This window comes from Melospiza melodia, chromosome 3 (genome assembly GCF_035770615.1).
Source record: "Melospiza melodia melodia isolate bMelMel2 chromosome 3, bMelMel2.pri, whole genome shotgun sequence".
In the NCBI taxonomy this organism is placed as follows: domain Eukaryota; kingdom Metazoa; phylum Chordata; class Aves; order Passeriformes; family Passerellidae; genus Melospiza; species Melospiza melodia.
The window spans coordinates 27,881,688-27,901,091 of NC_086196.1; the positions used below are offsets into that span (position 1 = coordinate 27,881,688).

General features: G+C 35.9%; 1 protein-coding gene across 3 annotated transcripts in view; it reads right to left on the reverse strand.

Moving 5' to 3' along the window:
* Positions 1-16,401, reverse strand: part of TBC1D32 (TBC1 domain family member 32) — a 74,548-nt gene extending 58,147 nt beyond the window's left edge. Inside the window, exons 1-15 of one of the 3 annotated variants that reach the window (XM_063151084.1) lie at positions 16,336-16,401; positions 14,112-14,266; positions 10,216-10,377; positions 8,897-9,074; positions 8,206-8,277; positions 6,935-7,060; positions 5,972-6,050; positions 5,715-5,815; positions 5,578-5,639; positions 4,951-5,095; positions 4,180-4,239; positions 2,273-2,372; positions 1,868-2,005; positions 396-488; positions 9-151 (exon numbers count right to left, since the gene is read on the reverse strand). In XM_063151084.1, coding sequence (XP_063007154.1) covers positions 9-151; positions 396-488; positions 1,868-2,005; positions 2,273-2,372; positions 4,180-4,239; positions 4,951-5,095; positions 5,578-5,639; positions 5,715-5,815; positions 5,972-6,050; positions 6,935-7,060; positions 8,206-8,277; positions 8,897-9,074; positions 10,216-10,377; positions 14,112-14,266 — 1,614 coding nt within the window. In that variant the 5' untranslated portion in view covers positions 16,336-16,401. The remainder of the gene's footprint in view (positions 1-8; positions 152-395; positions 489-1,867; positions 2,006-2,272; positions 2,373-4,179; positions 4,240-4,950; positions 5,096-5,577; positions 5,640-5,714; positions 5,816-5,971; positions 6,051-6,934; positions 7,061-8,205; positions 8,278-8,896; positions 9,075-10,215; positions 10,378-14,111; positions 14,267-16,335) is intronic. The other 2 variants (XM_063151085.1, XM_063151086.1) reach the window with 2 other exon arrangements.
* Positions 16,402-19,404: the final 3,003 nt, after the last annotated feature.

Consider the following 19,404-nt stretch of genomic DNA (forward strand, 5'->3'; position numbering starts at 1 on the left):
TTACAAACCTCTGTGCCATTCAGCAAACTTTGGACAGGATGAAGCAGGGCATCTATCACTGTGTCTGTGTACAAACATTCAGCAGCACATCCTGTTTGATCACAAAAAACCTGCAGAATCTCCATAACAAGACTTTCTGGAGAATAATTTTCTGGTGAGCACAAGAAATATTTATTTTAACTTACACAAATATCTCTGTATGATTTATGCAGTTGCTTCTGAATTTTTATTAATTTTGTGAAGTCCTGATTCAACATGGAGGGAGGAAGAATGGTAAGGGTGGAAGGGAAGAGGAAAAACTGCTTTAATAACAGAGAAAAAAATTGCAAAAGAAGTTATCATATGCCTCATTATAAGTACATATATTCACGTATAAGGAAAAACAAAGCATTTACCTGTATGTGCTGGCAAAGCTGTCCTTGGGTAACTTGGAGAGGAATAAATAAGTTGAACAAATAATACCAACACATCAGTTATGGATACAGTAGCTATTAAAAAAAAAAAAAGAAAAGAACTTTGTAAATTAAAGATTAAGTTAAATTTTCCAAATAAAAAAATGGATTTTGTAAATATATGTAAAGAATGCTTTGCTGTAGAGAGGAAATCAATTACATACAAGTTATAAAGCAAAGGACATATGTGTCCTTGGGACTCTACTAAGGCATTTCATGATCACCTTATAAGACTTGATCTTGCTCTCAATGTAGCCAATTGAAATTCTGCAATGTCTTTCACTGTAATAAATGAATGCCAACATTTGGAAATACTGGCTGTAGAAAAAAAGCATTACCTTTCTATTAGATTAAGTGAAACAACTGGTAAAGAGAGAAGGTGTCACACAACTCTTTCTCAGGTCTGGAACAAGTACAACAAATGTAGCTAAATGCAAGATAGGAAAAATTGCTCCAAGTTTACATGTAATTATGTTAATAAATCAGTCACTTTGTGAGGAAAGAGTTGCCATCTATGAAGCTGAGGACACTATTAAGAAGAGAAATGGCAAGATTGTTACATTTTATAGGAAAGAAATAAGCAACCACCATCCCTGGATCTCTGCTGGACGGGTGTTACACTGGTAATGCATAAATGACGAAAGCACTTTATTAGTAGATATTTCTTACTCACAACTGTTCTACACTGCATCTATCAAGTCTTGGTCCTCTAACCAGAGGGACAAAAGGCAAGTCACAGAATGAGTATCTAGTAATGTTTGGAATTATACGTTGAATTAATAGAGAACTAAAGCAATGGAATGCTACAATTGCCCTCACACATTTCTGTTTGCCAGCCCTGCCCCGTGTAGACTTCTCTGTCTGTTGAAGAGCTTTTCCCTCTCATTTCTTGTGTCCCTGTTAACACCTCTGTTCCACAGAAGTGAAACTTTTCTTCTACTTTTTTTATCTTAATTAACAGATTAAACTCAGAGCATTTGTTTTCAATTTGCAATTAGCTTGAAATACTGATTTTTCTCTCACACCTGAAAACCAGTTTTGGCCCCTGGACATACCTCTCCTCCAACCAACTACATCAAATGGTTTGACAGAAGCTATTACTCACACCTAGAAAAAAATTAATCACTTACATACTGATCCAACTATCCTTCTACACAAAATTAATGTATTAGAAGTAAAATACACAAACAATCCATTTAACCACATCCATCAAAGAATAAAAAACCGTGTACAAATTTTCATATATAGATATATACACACATACACCGCCTTTATGAAAGTTTCCAGGCCCAGAATTGGTGAAAAAAGTATTGTTCTTCAATACCCACTATATTGCAGTGAAAATATATAAATATATATCAAGAATGGATACAGTTTTTCTGAATAGGTTCCATTTTCCTCAACTCTCCCCCTACCTTTTTTATTTTTCAGCTGTACTGGAAAGAGATTCTGGCCTTCCTTATAGATCAGCAATCTTCCTAAGAGGCACAGTGAATGAACAAAATAGATGTACTGCAATTCTGGTCCAGTGTAAGAAAAATCCTGCGTATCACCTATAACAATAAAGCAAAAAAATCAGAACTTTACTCTTGTAGTTTACTTCACAGTACCTAGCTGCTTCCTGCAACACAAGCAGATAATTTTGGATATAAAGACAGCTTAAGAAATTACTCACTGCTGTTAGTTTTCTCTTAAAAGATAGTCATTCAACATCAGGGGAATGGAAGAGATAGAACATCTTCCTCTTGAAGCAGCATGCTCAAAAGCCTAAAGAATGGGGATGTATGCACATATAAAGTGAGACATGCAAAGATACTCACTACAGTGCTGCTGAGAAAAGTCACCGACTTTGGAATTTTTATTAACTGCTGCCTTGCAAAATTCAAAATAATCAAGACATTGCTGGACTGCTGCATTAATCTGTGGAAAAAAACCCAAAATAATAAAGTACCTGATATTTCCAATAAACTCCTTCTCTCTTGCATTCAAGTACTGTCCCTTAACACAAGAACTTAAATATCCACTTCACTTCATTGACTTCATTTTTCAGTGCTTTGGATGTATTAACCAAGAGAAGACAAACTTTTACAGGGCTATTAAAACATATCACCATTATTATTACATTATCACACAACCAGTTCTATACACATAAAGACAGTCTATGAAAAAGAGTACAGAGAACATGGAAGAGTTTTGAGAAGTCAACAGCAATCTGTGAATGCCCTAATGTCATTACTGTGGAAGATTTTAAATTTCCACAAGTGAAAACCTTTGTCTTGAATACACTTACTAAAGTGTAGATTTGGTTACCAGGTGCTGCAGTGCTATTACTGTTCTTGGTGGTGTATCACTGTCATTGCACTATAATGTAATCAAGGTATATAAAAGTTTAAAAGTTATAAGCATTGTTGTAGCAAGGAAACACAAAGCACATTGTCCTGGTTTCAGGTGGGATAGAATTTATTTCTTCTATTTCCTTATGATCTGAGAAGAATAATTAGATTTATTAAAGCTTGGAGCTGCCAAGATTTATTCACAAGTGTAAATATGCAGGCATACACAATAAAAAAAACCTCCAACCTTAATCGGATGCTTACCCTTGCCTACAAATTAGATTAGACTACCCTGCTTATGGACTTTCTATTATAAACTCTGTTGCATGGATCATGCTTTATTCTGTCCTGTTCTATGCACACAGATAAAAAAGAAAAAGTTCTCTCATCTGTGTCCTTTCTCCATCTTAAGGTTTTATTGGTCCAATATATTTTACATTTGATTTCATCTGTATGACAAGATTTTATATAACATAGCCAAGTCCTGTTTAAATGAATGGATCTCACATCTACAGCGGTCTTATTAAAAACAATGAAAATTCTACCTCAGTAAAGAAATCTGCCCATACAAAATATATTACAAGATTAACAACTATATTACTAAATATATTTTCCCAGTTTGATTTATCTTGCTGACTTTGAATCCCTTATGATTCAGAGAATGGCACTTTGTTTAGCCTCTTTTCAACAAAAATCCAAATTTAGTACAGTGTATTCACAGTATTTATCATGCATCATTTGTCATTTTTATGCTTTTTTGTAAATAATTCTAAACATGAATGAAACATAACAAATTAATACATTATAATCCTAAATAAACACCTGCAATAAAATATCCAAATTCCCCTTACACAGAGCTGGCCATATATGCTTCTTTGCATTTATCAGTGATCCATTTAAGCAAAAAAAACTGAAAAAAAATTAAAATCAAAAGGCTTATTTAGCTGAAGAACATGAAATAGCTACCAAAAATAAAATTTAAAAAAAAAAAAAAAAAAAAAAAGGAAAAAAATTGTCCAAACCACTATGTGCAAAAAAAGACTAAGTTGCAAGTAAACTTGCCTTGGTAATGCATAGAATCATAGAAAGGCCTGGACTGAAAGTGACTTAAAGATCATCTAGTTCCAAGCAGTGTCATGGGCAGGGACACCTTGCACCTCCATCCACCCATCCAACCTGGCCTTGAACTTCCAGGGGAGGGGCATCCACAACTTCTCTGGGCAATCTTTTCCAATGTATCACCACCCTGACAGAAAAAGAAGTTCCTCCTAATATCTAATCTAAATCTACCCTCTTTCAGGTTCAAGCCATTACCCTGTGTTCTATCAATAAATTTTATTTACAGACTATTACTGCATATATAATCAATAAAGTATATTAACAGAAGTACTTACCAAGGATTTATATTTCCTTTCCAGAAGCCTAAATACCACTCTTCTGCTGTAATATGCATGCTTGAATGACAAAGAAGATGTAATATCAACTACAAAGAAATGTTCTGACTTTTAACTAAGAAGTGGAAATTATCTCTAATTCTGTTCTAGGAGAGATCCCATATACAGTACATATTCAATGAAATCCAGCTCGTGTAAGCCAGTATTATACTCAACTGAGACTTTTGTTTGCAGTACATTTATGACAAAAATATCTATGTCATTAGAAAAAAGTGTAGCAGAACACATAGTTAAAAGAGAAAACCAGTAAGTACACAAATGCTAAACTACGCATTTTGAAATTGCCAAGTAAATCCTAAATTATAAGTTTATGGTAGGCTGGAAAAAGTTCTAATGTCCACTGAAGTTAGCAAGTTGTGTGTAGTGTGTAATATAAATGTTTTCTTTCATGCTCATCATTTCTTCCAAACAAATACTTGCATCTTTTGGTGGCTGTCAGTCAATTCCTCTAAAGGGAGTGAAGACACAAAACACAGACAATATTCCTAAATTTCATGAAAACAAGTAACTGAACAGAAATTGACTTGGAGTGTAATATTGAAAAACAGTGGACATAAAAGTCTAAAAAAAACCTGCACTTCCTTAATTACAGTTCTCAGTATAGGCTGTTATAGGACACAATAGGTCTGTGATGTCAGAACCATAACTTTTCAAAATAAGTGTCTGACATGAACAAGTTATATGCTGTTGCATTGCAGGTTATTTGCTTACCGTCCACTTCTTAAACCACACTGCTTTGATATCTAGCAAAGCCAAGAAGTGCATTGGACTCAAGAAATCTGGAGAGGCAGGATGATTAGGCTTGTGTTTTAATGACAAAAGTGACAAGGTACTCTCCACTACTTCTTCCATATACCTTATGACACAAATAGGAAAAAACAGACAAGAAACAAAAAAATCACTGAAGTCCTTCCACCAGTAATAGTCAAGAACAATCTTCTCATAAAACCTTGTTCAGATAAATCATAAATACCAACAGCATTAACTTGCTCTTGTATGGGCATTAATTCTTTGTAATATCACGAATAAAGCTAATATGCATCGATATTCTCGTAAGTTATTACAACTTCTAAGTGTATTACCCCTACTACTCTTACATCCAAATTACTTTTTGTTCAAAAGTACTTAGAACACTCCAAAAGCTAAGTAAGCAGCTAAATATGACTACTCCTATGCAACTTCCCTATTTTACTTTTCCCACCCTCTACTTTTATTTCCCCTGTTGCCACTGACCAGCCACTGCGCATCCTATAATCAAGCCTTTGCTAAAGTTACATGTATCTTATGTCAAGGACTATTAAATTAAAAAACAGTTACAGGGTTTTGAAGGTGACATACTTTTCTGGATGTCGAATCCAGGAAGAAGGTGCTTCTTTTTGGTACTCATTTAAAAGGCGAACCTGAAAACATAATTATTAAAATTAAAAAATAATTAATGAATAATGTTTCAGTACTGACAGAAAGTTCATTTATACCTTTTTAAGTAAACGATTCACATCCGAGTTAGATACATCCAGACCAGCTGAAATATGAAGAGAATTTTCTTCAGAAAGAAAGTACAACTCCAAGTGTCGTGCTAAAAAAAATAAAGAGAAACCAAACAACAAAAAATCACTTCAGCTCCATGACAACAGCGATAAAACAGACTGTCTTATACAATCTTCATTATAAAATTTTACTTTTCAAAAAGTACATAACTCATGAAGTTTGAAATGTAATTAAATGCACATACCTAAACTTGTATAGACTTCTTTTGTCATATTAAATGGACAAGAAGAAAAGGTTTTTGCATAGAACCTAAGAATTTTCTCCTAAGGGTGAAAAAAGCAAGGAAGGTATTAAATAGTCATTAACTGTGTATCATAATTGCAAAATAATCAATATATCATTTATTCTTAATGTTATATATCATTCATCTAGACATCTGCACAGATGTTAAGCATGTTTTATAAAAATATAGCTTCTGATCACAGGAACCCCCAGTTCAAAGGAAATTTTATTCAAATACTTGAACTACAGCACCAATGTAAAGCCTCACTGAGTTATAAAGTAGACCAAGGAACATTACCTTTCCATTCAGAATCAGTAACTTGTAATTATCACTGTTTTAAAAGAAATTGTAGAACTCAGGCAAAAGAGAAATCTATGACAGCAGCTGGAGCAAGTTTCCTATTTATTTGGTAATCACTTTAAAATTTGAAGAAGCAAAGAAGTTTAATTGACATAATAAATAATCTAAAAGCCATTTAAGCAGCTGTCATTTCTTTTCCTCATCACTGCCTCTGTCATATTACTATGTATAATTTTCTCATCGTCACAGGGCATAAACGTGACTTGAACAGGAAATATTAACATGACCTATTTTACAGAGCAGTTTTGGCCATTCTTTTTACATGCGTTTCGGCTAAAATAAATTCAAATGTCTTCACTGACATTAAAAGAAATGCAAATGACTACCTTGGTGTCCGAAAATCCTACTGAAAGCCTGTGCAGTTCTTTAAACCAAAATGTACTGGAATCCTGTATTTCTGTTACTTAAAGAAATAGTTTATGTGATTCACAAACAAATAATAAAATGTCTTGAACCCTGCTGGACTACTTATAATATGTAAGAGGTGTAACTTCCTATAATATGTAAGAGGTAGTCCTTTCTTTGGATACAAATCTGGTAATTAGATACAAAACATTCCCTTACACTGAATGTTGCATCTGGATCTGCCAGAGAGATTGTCAGATGCTTACTCAGACTTGGCCAACTCTCAGAGTTCAGGATATCAGAGGCAGGGGCCAAGCACAGCGTCTGCAAAGCTTCTTGGCGAACCTGGAGCAGTCAAAAAGATAAACACCAAAAATCCATTCACAGCAGCCTCTGAAATATGTAATTTACAAGTCAGAGGGAGGGAGGGAGGGAAGACAGGAAGGAACAGACCCTGGCTGTAGAACAGATAAGGAATAACAACTACTTATCTTCTGCTATATTTTTTATGGCTATTTAGACAAAACACTACATCACTGAGTGGGGAAAATGAGTGTATTCGAAGAAGTAACAAAACCATTTTAAATGGGTTTTCAATACTGGATGCAAGGTTTATGTTCTATTTTCTGGCTGTAATCAAATATTTTGAAACTGGGGAATATAGCTCTCTAAAGCTCTCAGCTAGGAGAAGCAGAAACAGTTATTAGACATAGTGTTATAACTGCTGAATTTTCATCAGCATTCTAAGTAATTTCAAGTAACTTTTTCTTTTCAATTCATAGACAACTGCTATCTCTAGCAATTTATTTCATCCTACTGAAACAAACTTTAGGACATTTTAATAACATTTAATAGCATCAGATTTTTTACCTGGTTTTCTAATAAAAAAATTGTTTTTACCACCTCCTAGCTACCATGCCTGTTTCAGCTGCGAGACAAGCCTCAACAAGTCTTATCAAGGCAGCACACTCAAACTGGTATTTTTCCAAGCTTCAAAAATACCAGCAGCTGGTGCTGGTTGTTGGTTAGAGACACAAATTAGTATTGCCACTGACATGATTGCAAACCTAACTTGGATTTATTTTTTGTATTTGGCAAATCAGCAGGCACCTCTCTCTTTGGACAGGGGTAACTCAAAGGGCAACACAGAAGTTACCAAGAAGGGCAAGGGACATGTATACAGGACAAATAATGCTCAGTAACTTAATTTATCATGGAACAGCTTTTTTTTTTTTAAGTAAAAATGCCAATCTTTAGCATATAATCTCAAAAAACATATAGATACTTGCTGCAAGACTAGTTTTTGAACTAGATGGTTACAAACAATGAAATATTGCACTGCAGAGTATTTTCTGCATGGAAGGTAAAATAAATGAACCAACAAAGTTTCCACTCAGATGCATAGGAACTTGTATGTACATACAGGCTACTCTACAATATGCAATAAGCATTCATTTGTATCAACATTTCATTTCTGTTTTTAAACTTACTTCCTTGGGCTGACTAGGGTCAAGCTTTTCTGTGAGCAGCTGCAGTTGTTCTTGACTCATGAATGCATAACTCTGTAATACACATTATAAAATGATCATTAGTGTATTTTATTAAACTGAACCGCAGAATATTAAAATCATCAGTCTTTCTGATACCTAATTTACTTTTAATAATTAGGACTTCAACATTTATACTAATTTTACTGTAAAGTCAACATTCCAAATGTTTTCTGCTGTTTGCCCAAAGTTAAACTTACGATAATGAAATCACCACGACATATTTTGTTTGCTTTACTTCAAAGTTTTCTGTATCTTCAAAAAATTCCATATAATAATTTATTCAGCAAGAAATGTAGCCTAGTACAGTAGTCTGGAAATGAACTGCACATTATTTGGCTTCTAAAGTAAAATCACAAAAGTTAGATGATGTACTGATTTTATCATTATTTTTCTATACCATACTTGGATATGTACTTTGGAGCATATGGCATCATATTGATCTCATCTAGCACGTGATGCCTAAGGTAGCTTGTATAAGCTTAGTACTTAAAACTGAAAGAAAAGCAAATAATTTAAGATATAACAAAGATGGGAAAAATTAATCTTTCTCTAGGGCCATTCCATTGACAGTAACCTAATAATTTTGCAGTATCATGCCTATTTCATAAGATAGAGAGAAAATCCATTGTACTTGGTTGAAGGAGGAGTCACTGTCAGAACAGTTGTCTGTGTAATAGCCACTCTGACGTTCTTTCTTTGCTTTACTGGCCAGCTCCTTATCATGCATCCGATCTTCTTCAAACTTGTTAATCAAAGATTCTACCACAACCATCATGACATTCTTCAAGGCATGCATCATTTCTCTGTATCTTCAAAGTAAAGATGATTTTAATATATAAGAACATAAAAATCACTATGTAAAAAAAAAGAATATGAAATAATGCTAATTGGACTTGAACTCACTGAATTTACAAAAATTAATGAATACCAAATCCAAATCCAAACTAAGCAAGGAAACATAGATGTTTTACATGTTTCAGTTAATGATGTTTTTAAATCACAACAAAACTCCTTTTTTTCCCTTCCAGAACCACTCAATGAAATACCACTCTCATAATTCTATTGGGACGTTTTTAAGAAAGAACAACATGAGTCCACCAAAAAGGAGGACCTGTCCCTGAGAAAACAGGCCAGTTCTCATCCTTGTTACTGTTAGTTTCTTGTCGCTCAACATCCAATTCTTCTTTTGCTATAAAGCTTGAGCAGAACCAGTAGAAGCGAACACATCATCCTGATTCAAGATCTTGAGCACAGGTCATACACACAAAATAATTTTCTTTCAACAAAACTTGTTTTTTTCTAATTTCCATAAATTGCAAAATAATATCCACAGGGAAGCAATTAAAAAAAAAAAACCTTCAGAAAAGCATCCTGTTGTAAAATATTAATGTTTTATTTCAAATTATTTTTTACTTTAATGGTACAATTATTTATTTTACAGTCATCAAAGATGCAGATTATCATACTGTGCTTTAATATCTTCCTACATGTCAAATTAAAAATATAAGACTCATTTTTAGTTTATTGGCATTTCCTCTACCAATTTTAATACACACAAAACCCTAAGGTAGGTCCTGATCCTTGAAACAAAATTATACAAACAGCATAATCTAAAAAATGGTCTCCCTAACATCTATTTTCCTATTTTTTTATGTTGCAACACATAAAAATGACCACTGATGCTAAAATCCTAAATACCTCAAAAATGTCACATGTTTGCTACCTCTCTTTTTTTATGCAATTGTTCTCAGCCTTAAGCCCAGGATGAGACAAAGCATGACAAACTGCAACGTATGGTGGCAACATGTGAATTTCTTAGCACTCATCTTGGTTAAGGGTTCAGAATTGTTATTGGTTCAGATCTTATTTTTTCAAAACGCATTATGGAAAAGCAAAAGGAAGACCAAGGCAAAGAAGAAATAGAAATGTGAATTAGAGGAATATACTCACTCTTTTGATTCACGGGCCTTCTTAGTAAGATGTTGAACAAGTGTTTCATAGCCAGATATTTCACCCTGACTTTGAGCAGAGGTACATTTTTCTGTTTCTTCTTCAATCACAGGTCCCACAGTATTTTTTATGTATTGTCTAAGGTATTTCACAAACTCATAGCTGCAAGAAATATGCAAAATTAAAATGCTAAATCTCTTTGAATTCACCATGAAACATTTTCAATATTATAACAATAACCACTACCTTCACTCCCAGTAGATCTGTTACTCTGAGGTAAGAGTTGATGACTTGCATAGAAATAAATTTCAGGAGTGTAAAATAACACATTACAGTTTGATTTTCTTCAATATGGTCAGTATCAGCATGTTGTAGGAAGAAATAACACCAAATAGAAGAAACAAAACCAAGAGTTAGTTTACCAAAATGCACATTTTCACTTTGTGCTTCTTTTAAAAGTAAAAATCCAGACAAAAAGGTAAAGATTTTGTAGACAAAGAACAATGAGTATCAAGAAGTTTCAAATTCCAAAAGAAACATTCCTTGTAGCACTCTAAACGTGTCTTAGAATATAAAATGTCTGGTAATATTTTTTATGCAGTATATATACAAAATTAGAAAATAGACAGAAAACACAGTTTATAAATTAGAGCATATGAGAACACCTATGGCCTACGAAATTCTATGTGTCATGACAATAGACTCAAAGGGCAACACAGAAGTTACCAAGAAGGGCAAGGGACATGTATACAGGACAAATAATGTTCAGTAACTTTATTTATCATGGAATAATCAAACTGACAAAGCAGCTTTCTGTGATCACACACATATCAAATTCAAGGATTCAACACTTTGCAGTCTTATGATCAGATACCCACAGACACTTGCTAACAGAATAGAATAATCAGAGGGAGATCTCAAACTAAAGACTCTTCCTGGGCCCTCCAGCTTCATATTAGCTACAGAAATTGCTAGAGTACTGCTCACAATAAATCAAATTTTCTTTTTGGCTAGTTCCGTGATTTGTATAAAGGGCAAGGCAAAAAGAAACACATAAAAAAGTAATCACATAGTTACAATAGGTGCATAATTTTATTTTCATTTTATCAAAAGTAGATGTGCGCCTACTTCATGTTGACTTGGATTAAAAAAGCCCAAAACACAAACAACAAAGCACACAAAATTGTATCATGATAGATACTTCCTCACTGGATTGCCTACCTCAGGTTCCATCAGGTATGTCAGTATTTTTCTTTTCCCCTATCTTTCCATTTTTGCTCTCAGTGAAAGTAATAGAAATGTGTTTCAAGAACGATGTAACATATGTTTATTTTTTTCATTTGTAAAATTGCACACAACTCTCCACTGAATGAAAGCTTTCATGAAACTGTCTCCCCTTTGTTTTATAAGGGCTACACTTTCAGGGTATCAGTTTTTGCAGTGACTCCTTCAGTCTGAAATATGCAGTAACCACATCACTCTTCACACCACTACCTTCATGTCTGAGGTTCTAGTCTTCATCTTCTGCATTATTCTTCTACCTTAGACATGTTTTGTAACAATTATGCATTTCAGCAATGACAATTCTACTTCTTCACAAGCAGAATCAATTCAGACTGATCTGGCAGGACTTACCAAGGAATCACACTTGGGGGTTAAAAATACCACTAAATGTAACAGAAAACATGTTACTTATGTAGTTTAAAATCCTTTTGTCTACTATCGCACAGAAATTTTTTTACTTGATTCAATTTTCCTTTTTGTTAGCTTTCTGAGGATCTTGCATTTCTGTCTTTTCTACATCAAAGTGGGAACAAAGGGGAAGGCCTCAAAATCTGGTAAAATTACTGTGTCAAAATAGGCATGGGGCAGAAACAGTACTGCTTAAAATGCTGAGAGCAGCAGTGGACAGTCCAAAAGCACACACTACTAATTGTCACATCTTATGAAAAATCCTTTCATTAGGATCTTTTCTCCTGAGAAGCTGGGAAGCTTCAGCTTCCCCATGTTTTGCTGCTTTGGAATGTGATTTGGAGAATTGTTTACCCAGTATGTGAAACTGTTTTTATTTGATGACCAATGACAGACACCTGTGTTGAGGCTGTGAGCAGTCACAAGATTTTATTATCATTCCATTCCTTCCTTTGCTAGCCTTCTGATGAAATCCTTTTGTCTTCTATTCTTTTAGTATAGTTTTAGTACATAATTTTAATATATTATATATCATAAAAAAATAAATCAGCCTTCTGAAACATAGAGTCAAGATTCTCATCTCTTTCCTCATCCTGGGACCCCTGCAAACACCACCACAACTAAGAACAGAGCTTGCAATCTGGATGGATAGGTTAAGGAAAAAGTTTCTTAATCTCCTCACTTATAAATAACCACATGACCTCTCTGACTTTCCATGAAACCCAGTCTATACTGCCATGGGTCACAAACAAGACAAGAATACCTCCAGAAATATTGCGGTATCAGATAGTAATCCTCATGTTCTGAACTTAAAGACCACTTGATTTTCCATTAAATGTAAATTAAAATTGTTCTCATGAAAAAAAGTATTTTTAGGATCACCAATTTTCTAACATACAAGAAAGAGTAATGGATGTCAAGGTTTCACTGCTGTAAAAGGAAAAAAGCTATATAGGCATTGCTTCAACCACTTACAGACCTTACTCCCTCACCCTCGGTATTCTATTAGGTTCTTAGAAAAAATGACAGAATTTTTTTTTGTTTGATCTTTATTGTATATATCTTCTCTAAATAATTTCTTTTTCTTTCAGAAATGCCTGTCTTTCAACTTCCACATGTTTAGAACCAAATTATTTTACTCTCATGCTTGTCACCCAGCAACCTATTATTCAAAATTCACAAGAGTAAAAGCAACAGGGTAATTCAATACATTGGTAACAAAAACTAAAACTGAACTAAAATACCTTTTAAAGAATCTTCAGAACACATTCAATCATCAAGATTTTTAAATTACAGTGAAATTTTAGATAAACCCTAGTTCAACTTCACTTCTTTACTTTTACCTAACTCCTACCACTGACAAAGGAATGCTAATACCCAGGTAAATTTAAGAGAATGTAAATAGTGCCACTTCTGAAAAAAACTGACAGGGAACCAGCTTTCTCAGAAGTCAGGTCACAGAACTGTTTCTTATTAAAATGCCCTCAGGTTATTTCAGCCTGATATTGCCTTGGCTTGTGATAAACCGTGTACTAAAAATCTCCCATGCAGCAAAAAAATAATCAAATTATAACATCATGGAAAGGAAAGAGCAGCACAGGATCTAGAAATTTACATTGCATGTGAGGTCACACTGTCAAATCTGATTTAACAGAAGTGTGATGGGGATACATTTCTGTTTTACTTAAAACATAAATTAAAACAATGATTGGAATAGATAGATAAGATAGACACGATCAGTAATATAGGCCAGAGAGAACAATCAAATATGGAAGCCAAATGGCCCTCTGAAAAAGTACTCTATTTTGGAAAACACAACTATGCTGTCTAGCAGGTGTCAAATATACTGAGAGTCTGCAGGGACTACTTCTTCTAGCTCCACATGTGCATTTAGTACATTATGTGTGCACATGCATCAGAGCTTTGTAAATTCCTCTCTCACAAACAGCTCATGAATTACTACTACAGCAAAAATATATTAGCAAGAGTGGATGGGGAAAAAAGCAAACCAAGAAAATGGCAACATGACTTTTATTCTTTAAATTAGCATCATCTGAGAGTTGATTAGTGACAGGAATATCTACATATGTATAAATACACACACATTTACAAAGTAATACAAAGTGTACACATTTCCCAGGAATAGTACAGTTTAAAATATACCAACTTCTTCAAAAGACTAAAAATAGCAAAAAATATTTTACTTGTGAAAATTCTCATCTGTTTCCTCCAAATGCAAGAGAATTTCTTCTGCACATTCTGCTGATGGAGCTCCAGTGATTTTTTCCTTCACACTCTGCAGCAACTGTCTAAGCATAGACTGTAATAGAGCTTCATCTTCGCTTGTAAAGTGAGACATCTGTAGAAAACAGACAGAAGAATAAGAAACTCTCATAGTTTTATTTTTCCTCAGGATGCTAAGAAAAGCACATATCCCTTAAATTGCCACTTTTCTACTGTTATCAACAGGATTGTCATAAACACAGATAAGAAATATCTGACAGAGCTTATCTCAAGACCAACTGAAAACAAAACAATCAAATCAGTTTCACTAAAACTCCTGGTTTTTTAGCAGAATATTCTTAAAGGAGATATTATATTAAAGAAAGCCTAAATATTTCTATTTGTACTTGTCCATGACAGAGGCACAAGACTACATGGCAAGCTAAAAAAATAAAAAGAAGGGAAGGTTTAACAGATGTAATGACAGTAACTTGATAAGAAAGCCTTATAAATAATCTTTCACCCGCTTCTCATCCACTATTACTACCCAGTTCTGACTCTGGAATCCCTCTAGTCAGAGCTATTGCTGTGCCCATGACTGAAAGTGCTGTCAGCTTTTGCAAGGGCCAGGTGGAATTATCAGAACAGTTTAATTGCCCTGTGCTAATCAACAGCAGTGACCTGACAGAGTTCTGTCAAATTACATGGAAACTGCTGGGGAAAACTGTGAGGAGAAGAAGCAGTAAGACATTGGAAACATCTGCCAAATCCAGAAGGTGGACAATCAGTTAAATTTTCAAGAACTGCCAAAAAACAAAAAATACAACCTCATTTTGACCTTTATTAATAAATGGCTTAAAAATCTTTAAATGGCAAGGAAGACATTCAAACCCCAGTGGCAGTTTTATCTTATATATATCTAGCCTGTTTAAGGAAAATTACTTAGAGATATTTGACTTTTTTGAATTAAAAATTGAAGATTTTAAATTAAATTTAAAGAAAAATCTCTAAGCACCTGTGAATAAACAATACACACACATTGGAAGAGATAGTATAGCAAATTACTATTTAAGTATCAAATAGTATCAACCAGCAGGGAAAAAAAAAAAGCCATATAGCACCAGCTGTAAGAGTTATCTTTTATGAAAGGTAATAGTTCATCAAGGTAACACTCTTCTGTGGTAAGTAGCACAGTTGTTGAACATTTTACTTATACCTATCATTATTCAATATTAACTGAATCATTTTACCAGAAATGTTATTAAACTAAACTCAGAGGAAACAATCACAATACCCCAAATCCCTTGCAATAATCTTAACTCACTGATTTGCAGCCTTCTTTTTCTTATAGAATCTCAAAATACTTAGCTAAAGTTAATGCACTTATAGCTCTGTATAAACATCAGACAATATCCTATTCCTCTGGGGAAAAAATAAATCGCCAAAGTATTTTGGTATAACTAGGCATTTTAGAAATGCAAGGTATCCAGATACTCATTAGCAGTCAGTGCAAAGCCCTGCCCAGGTTATCCATAGAGAGAAATCATGAGAATATTGCAGCTCCACCTCCAGTTTGCCTCGAAAAGTCTTACCTGACTCATGTAATCCCTAACAAAGATACATATCTTACATTTCATTTGCAAAGGTTTGCGGTTTGTTATGCTTGGTTTTTTGGTGACTGTTGCTTTGGGGGTTATTTCCCAGCACGAACAGCCCTCACTCAGTTTCCAGGCAACATTTAAATGGTCAATTTCTCTCTAAATTACAACTTTACCCTAAGCCCAGTTTGAACAGTCTTTCCAAGGTCCCAGCACTATCCCAAATGTAAATCCTGCCTCCAGGCAACGATTCAGCAGCGGCCTGTTGTTGCCAGCATTCATCCTTACACCAACCTGCGCCTGGGCAGGGAGGCAATTTTAGCGAGGAGCCGAGGAGAGCAGCTCCCAGAACGCGAGCAGGGCGGGAACCCCTGCCCCTTCTGGCGCTTTACCGCCCGTCCTTCGGCTGCGCACCGGGGCGAGGCGGCAACCACGATTCCCGGGACAACCCACAGAGGAGGAGAGCAGCCGGTCGGTCCAAGTGCTTTCCTCAGCCGGCGCTGACAGTGCGGGGGAGCTCTGCCCGGGCACACTCGGCTCCGCCACGCTCCCCCCGCCCCGGCATCCCCGCGTTCCCCGTCCCTGCCCGCAGCCCGCCGGGATTCACCTTGGCCGGCCGCGGCCCTTGGCAACCGCGGCGCCGCCGCCGCCGAGTCTCGCCGGGCCCTGGAAACATCGCGAGAGGGCCCGTGGGCCGCCCGGCCCCGCCCGCGCGGGATGGCGGTGCTGCGGTGGCGGCCGCCGTGAGGGCTCCGGGGGGAGCTGCTCCGCCGAGAGCCGCTCCGCTGCCAGCCGGGATGTGTTTGCCGGTACGGGCAACCCCAGCACAGCTCAGGAGCACTCAGCGCTTCCTGGCTTCAGGGTCCTCCCTCTTCAACCCTCAGGTGGCCCTCAGGTTTCGCAGCCAAATCAAAGGAATGCAGTCATGCCGTTATTCCCAATTTACATCAGCAGGGGAGCAGGTTGTCTCAGTAAATAAAGTTACGAAAGGCATGGAATTTTTCAGTCCTCTTTGGCTCTCCATTCCTGTGGTGAAGGAAATATTACAAAGATATCAAATAGTATTTTTTTTCTCTTTTTTCAAATACATTCAAATAAATTCATAACACAAAAACTATTATTTAATATTAAATAATTTCTATTAGGTCAGCTATAATAAACCAGAATTTAGTTACCGTAAACACTCGTAATGATGTTCTTCAGTGATTGCATGTGAGGTGTTACATAGTGCATTATTATCCTTTCTTCCTACATTTTTCTAATGATTCTGATGTTGGGTGATGCTATTCTTCCATGATGATGTGTCCTTCAAATGTTAATCTTCCATGTAACACTTACCTTCCATGAGCACTTGTTGCTTTAACTGAGCCTGTAGCCCCTTCAGTTAACAGAGCCCTACTTAGTTGTGGGGATCCACCTTCACACTAGAATTAAATTTGTAAACTCCTGTATTTCTATTGGAAAGGGACAATTCAGGAGCAACACAAACCTCTCTTACTACTGGTTCTCAGAAACTGGGTTTTGATCAGTGGCAACAAAGTTTCTGTGATACCTTTAGCAGTGAGCCATTCAGTGCTTGGATGTGGCCAGTGTGCTCTGGTATCCACAAAATAAAATTGGAAAAATTGTCTGCTTACTTCTGCTTGCAAAAGAGCTCCAGTAAACTGACCAGAGTCCTGGTAGCTTGGCCATGCACTCTCCCCGCCTTCTAAGTGCATTGTTTGGAATGGGCTACACATTACAGCGGCTTTTTCCACATCCTTGCCAGGCTCTTCCTTCACAGACAACAGAATAGTTTGCTTCTTTTCTGTCCTCATACCCACTGAGAGGTGCAGTGGTGCAACACTTCCAATTCCTTTATCACTTCTCAAGCACTGATTCAAGTGACAGCATCTCAGTTTCATAGCTGATAAGGAATAGAAAAAAAAATCAATATACATAGTGTTCAGCGTTCATAGTCCTTACTGAAAGAGCCTCCACTTTAACAAGCCCCTATCTTAAAAAAACCTTATAAGAAAAGTTGGGCTTGTAGTGGCATCACAGAAAGATGTCCTCATGATGCCTGCCATGTTTCTGAAATCCTTCCATTCCTTTCTACCCTCTCCCACCTTCTATATTGCATCCAGCTTCTTTAGCCACGTTTTGCAGCCATTTGAACTTGGAGCCCTTTCTTGTGAGCAAAGCTGTCACACCTCAGATGCTGTTGGCCATGATTATTGGGATACCCAGGCAGACACCCTCCAAGGGTGATACTCCAGAGTGAGCATCACCATTCTGAAGTACAGTGTGTTTTCATGGATGGATGTCTGTCACGTGAGAGAGGTTGCAATCACTGTGAAATTGTTCATGTGGATTTCACACTGGTGAAATTCCACTCTCTCTTGCTCTAGGAATTCTTTCTCCTTGGTAAAAATATTCCAGATGTTCTCCCTCGGTTGTACAAACAGGAAAGCCTGGCTCCTGACCCTGGTTCAGGAAGGCATAGTCTTCATAAGATCTCAGCATTGTTAGAAAGTCACAGTGCTGACTTCTATAATTTTAGAAACTTGAGGGAAACAATACACAAATTCTTAGAGTGTGTAGCATATAAGGTAAGCAGAGTTTCAAACTATGAAACATTATAGGAATGTAATTTAAGTATTATAGAGAAGTTTAATTTGATATGATTTTCTCTTCATATCTTGAACATGTCCCAGAATTTGAATTATCAGTTTATGCCAAATTTCTGTAAATTTGAAACGTTTCTGCAGTGTCTTCATTGTGGCTGACCAGAAAAAAAGAAAACTGTGAAAAACAGAAGAATTTTCTTTACAGCTGGATAATACTGGAAACAGCTTGTGTTGGTGCTTATGTCATTACAACCAGGACATAATTTCTCTCCCCTCTTTCTGCTCTTTCTGACTTTTCCCTTTTCCTTCACCATAACTTCCCACAAGACCACTCTTTTTCTGGATGACACACAAAGGTTTGGAGAAATTTTCATTTTATATAGTTGATGCAGAGCTGTTAGTTTCTCCAAGACTCTTTAGCTAAGACTTTCACCAACTCTATATGTAGAACCTACTAAAGAAACTGGGGTTTAATATCTGATTAAAAAATTTAGCATAGCCAGTATCTATTGAAATTTCAGTTTTTCAGCCTTTCCTTTGCTGATACAGTTTTCAAAGGACTATATTCCAAAGAACTAAAAGGGAAGGCAAACTCCATTTGACTAAGACAAACCCTACCAAACCAAAACAAAACCAACTTTCTATACTCCCTTTTCAGAGCTAAATCAAGATCAGAAGGAGCCAAGGTGTCCTCACTTTAGAATTTTCCCAAACTAAGATATGAAAAGGAAGAAGTTAGGAAAGCAGAAATAAGTGTGAATTCTGGTTCTGGAGGTAACACAAGAAGTCTTCACCACCTTTCTGCACACTGACATCCCTTAAGCAATGCTTGAGACTCCAAATAAAAGATGAGGACACTTCTCCAGCCTTGTATGAATGCTGTGGCATTTGTTGCCCTCTCACATCACACTTATGGCAGTTTCCCAAATTTGGAGGAACAATGAATATGTTTTAAGATATCATTAGATCATAATCCAATCATAAATATCAAAAAAAGGAAACTTCTTAAAATATTACAGCTGATGGGAAAATCTTTTAAAATAAAATTTTCTGTTTTGGAGACCGTG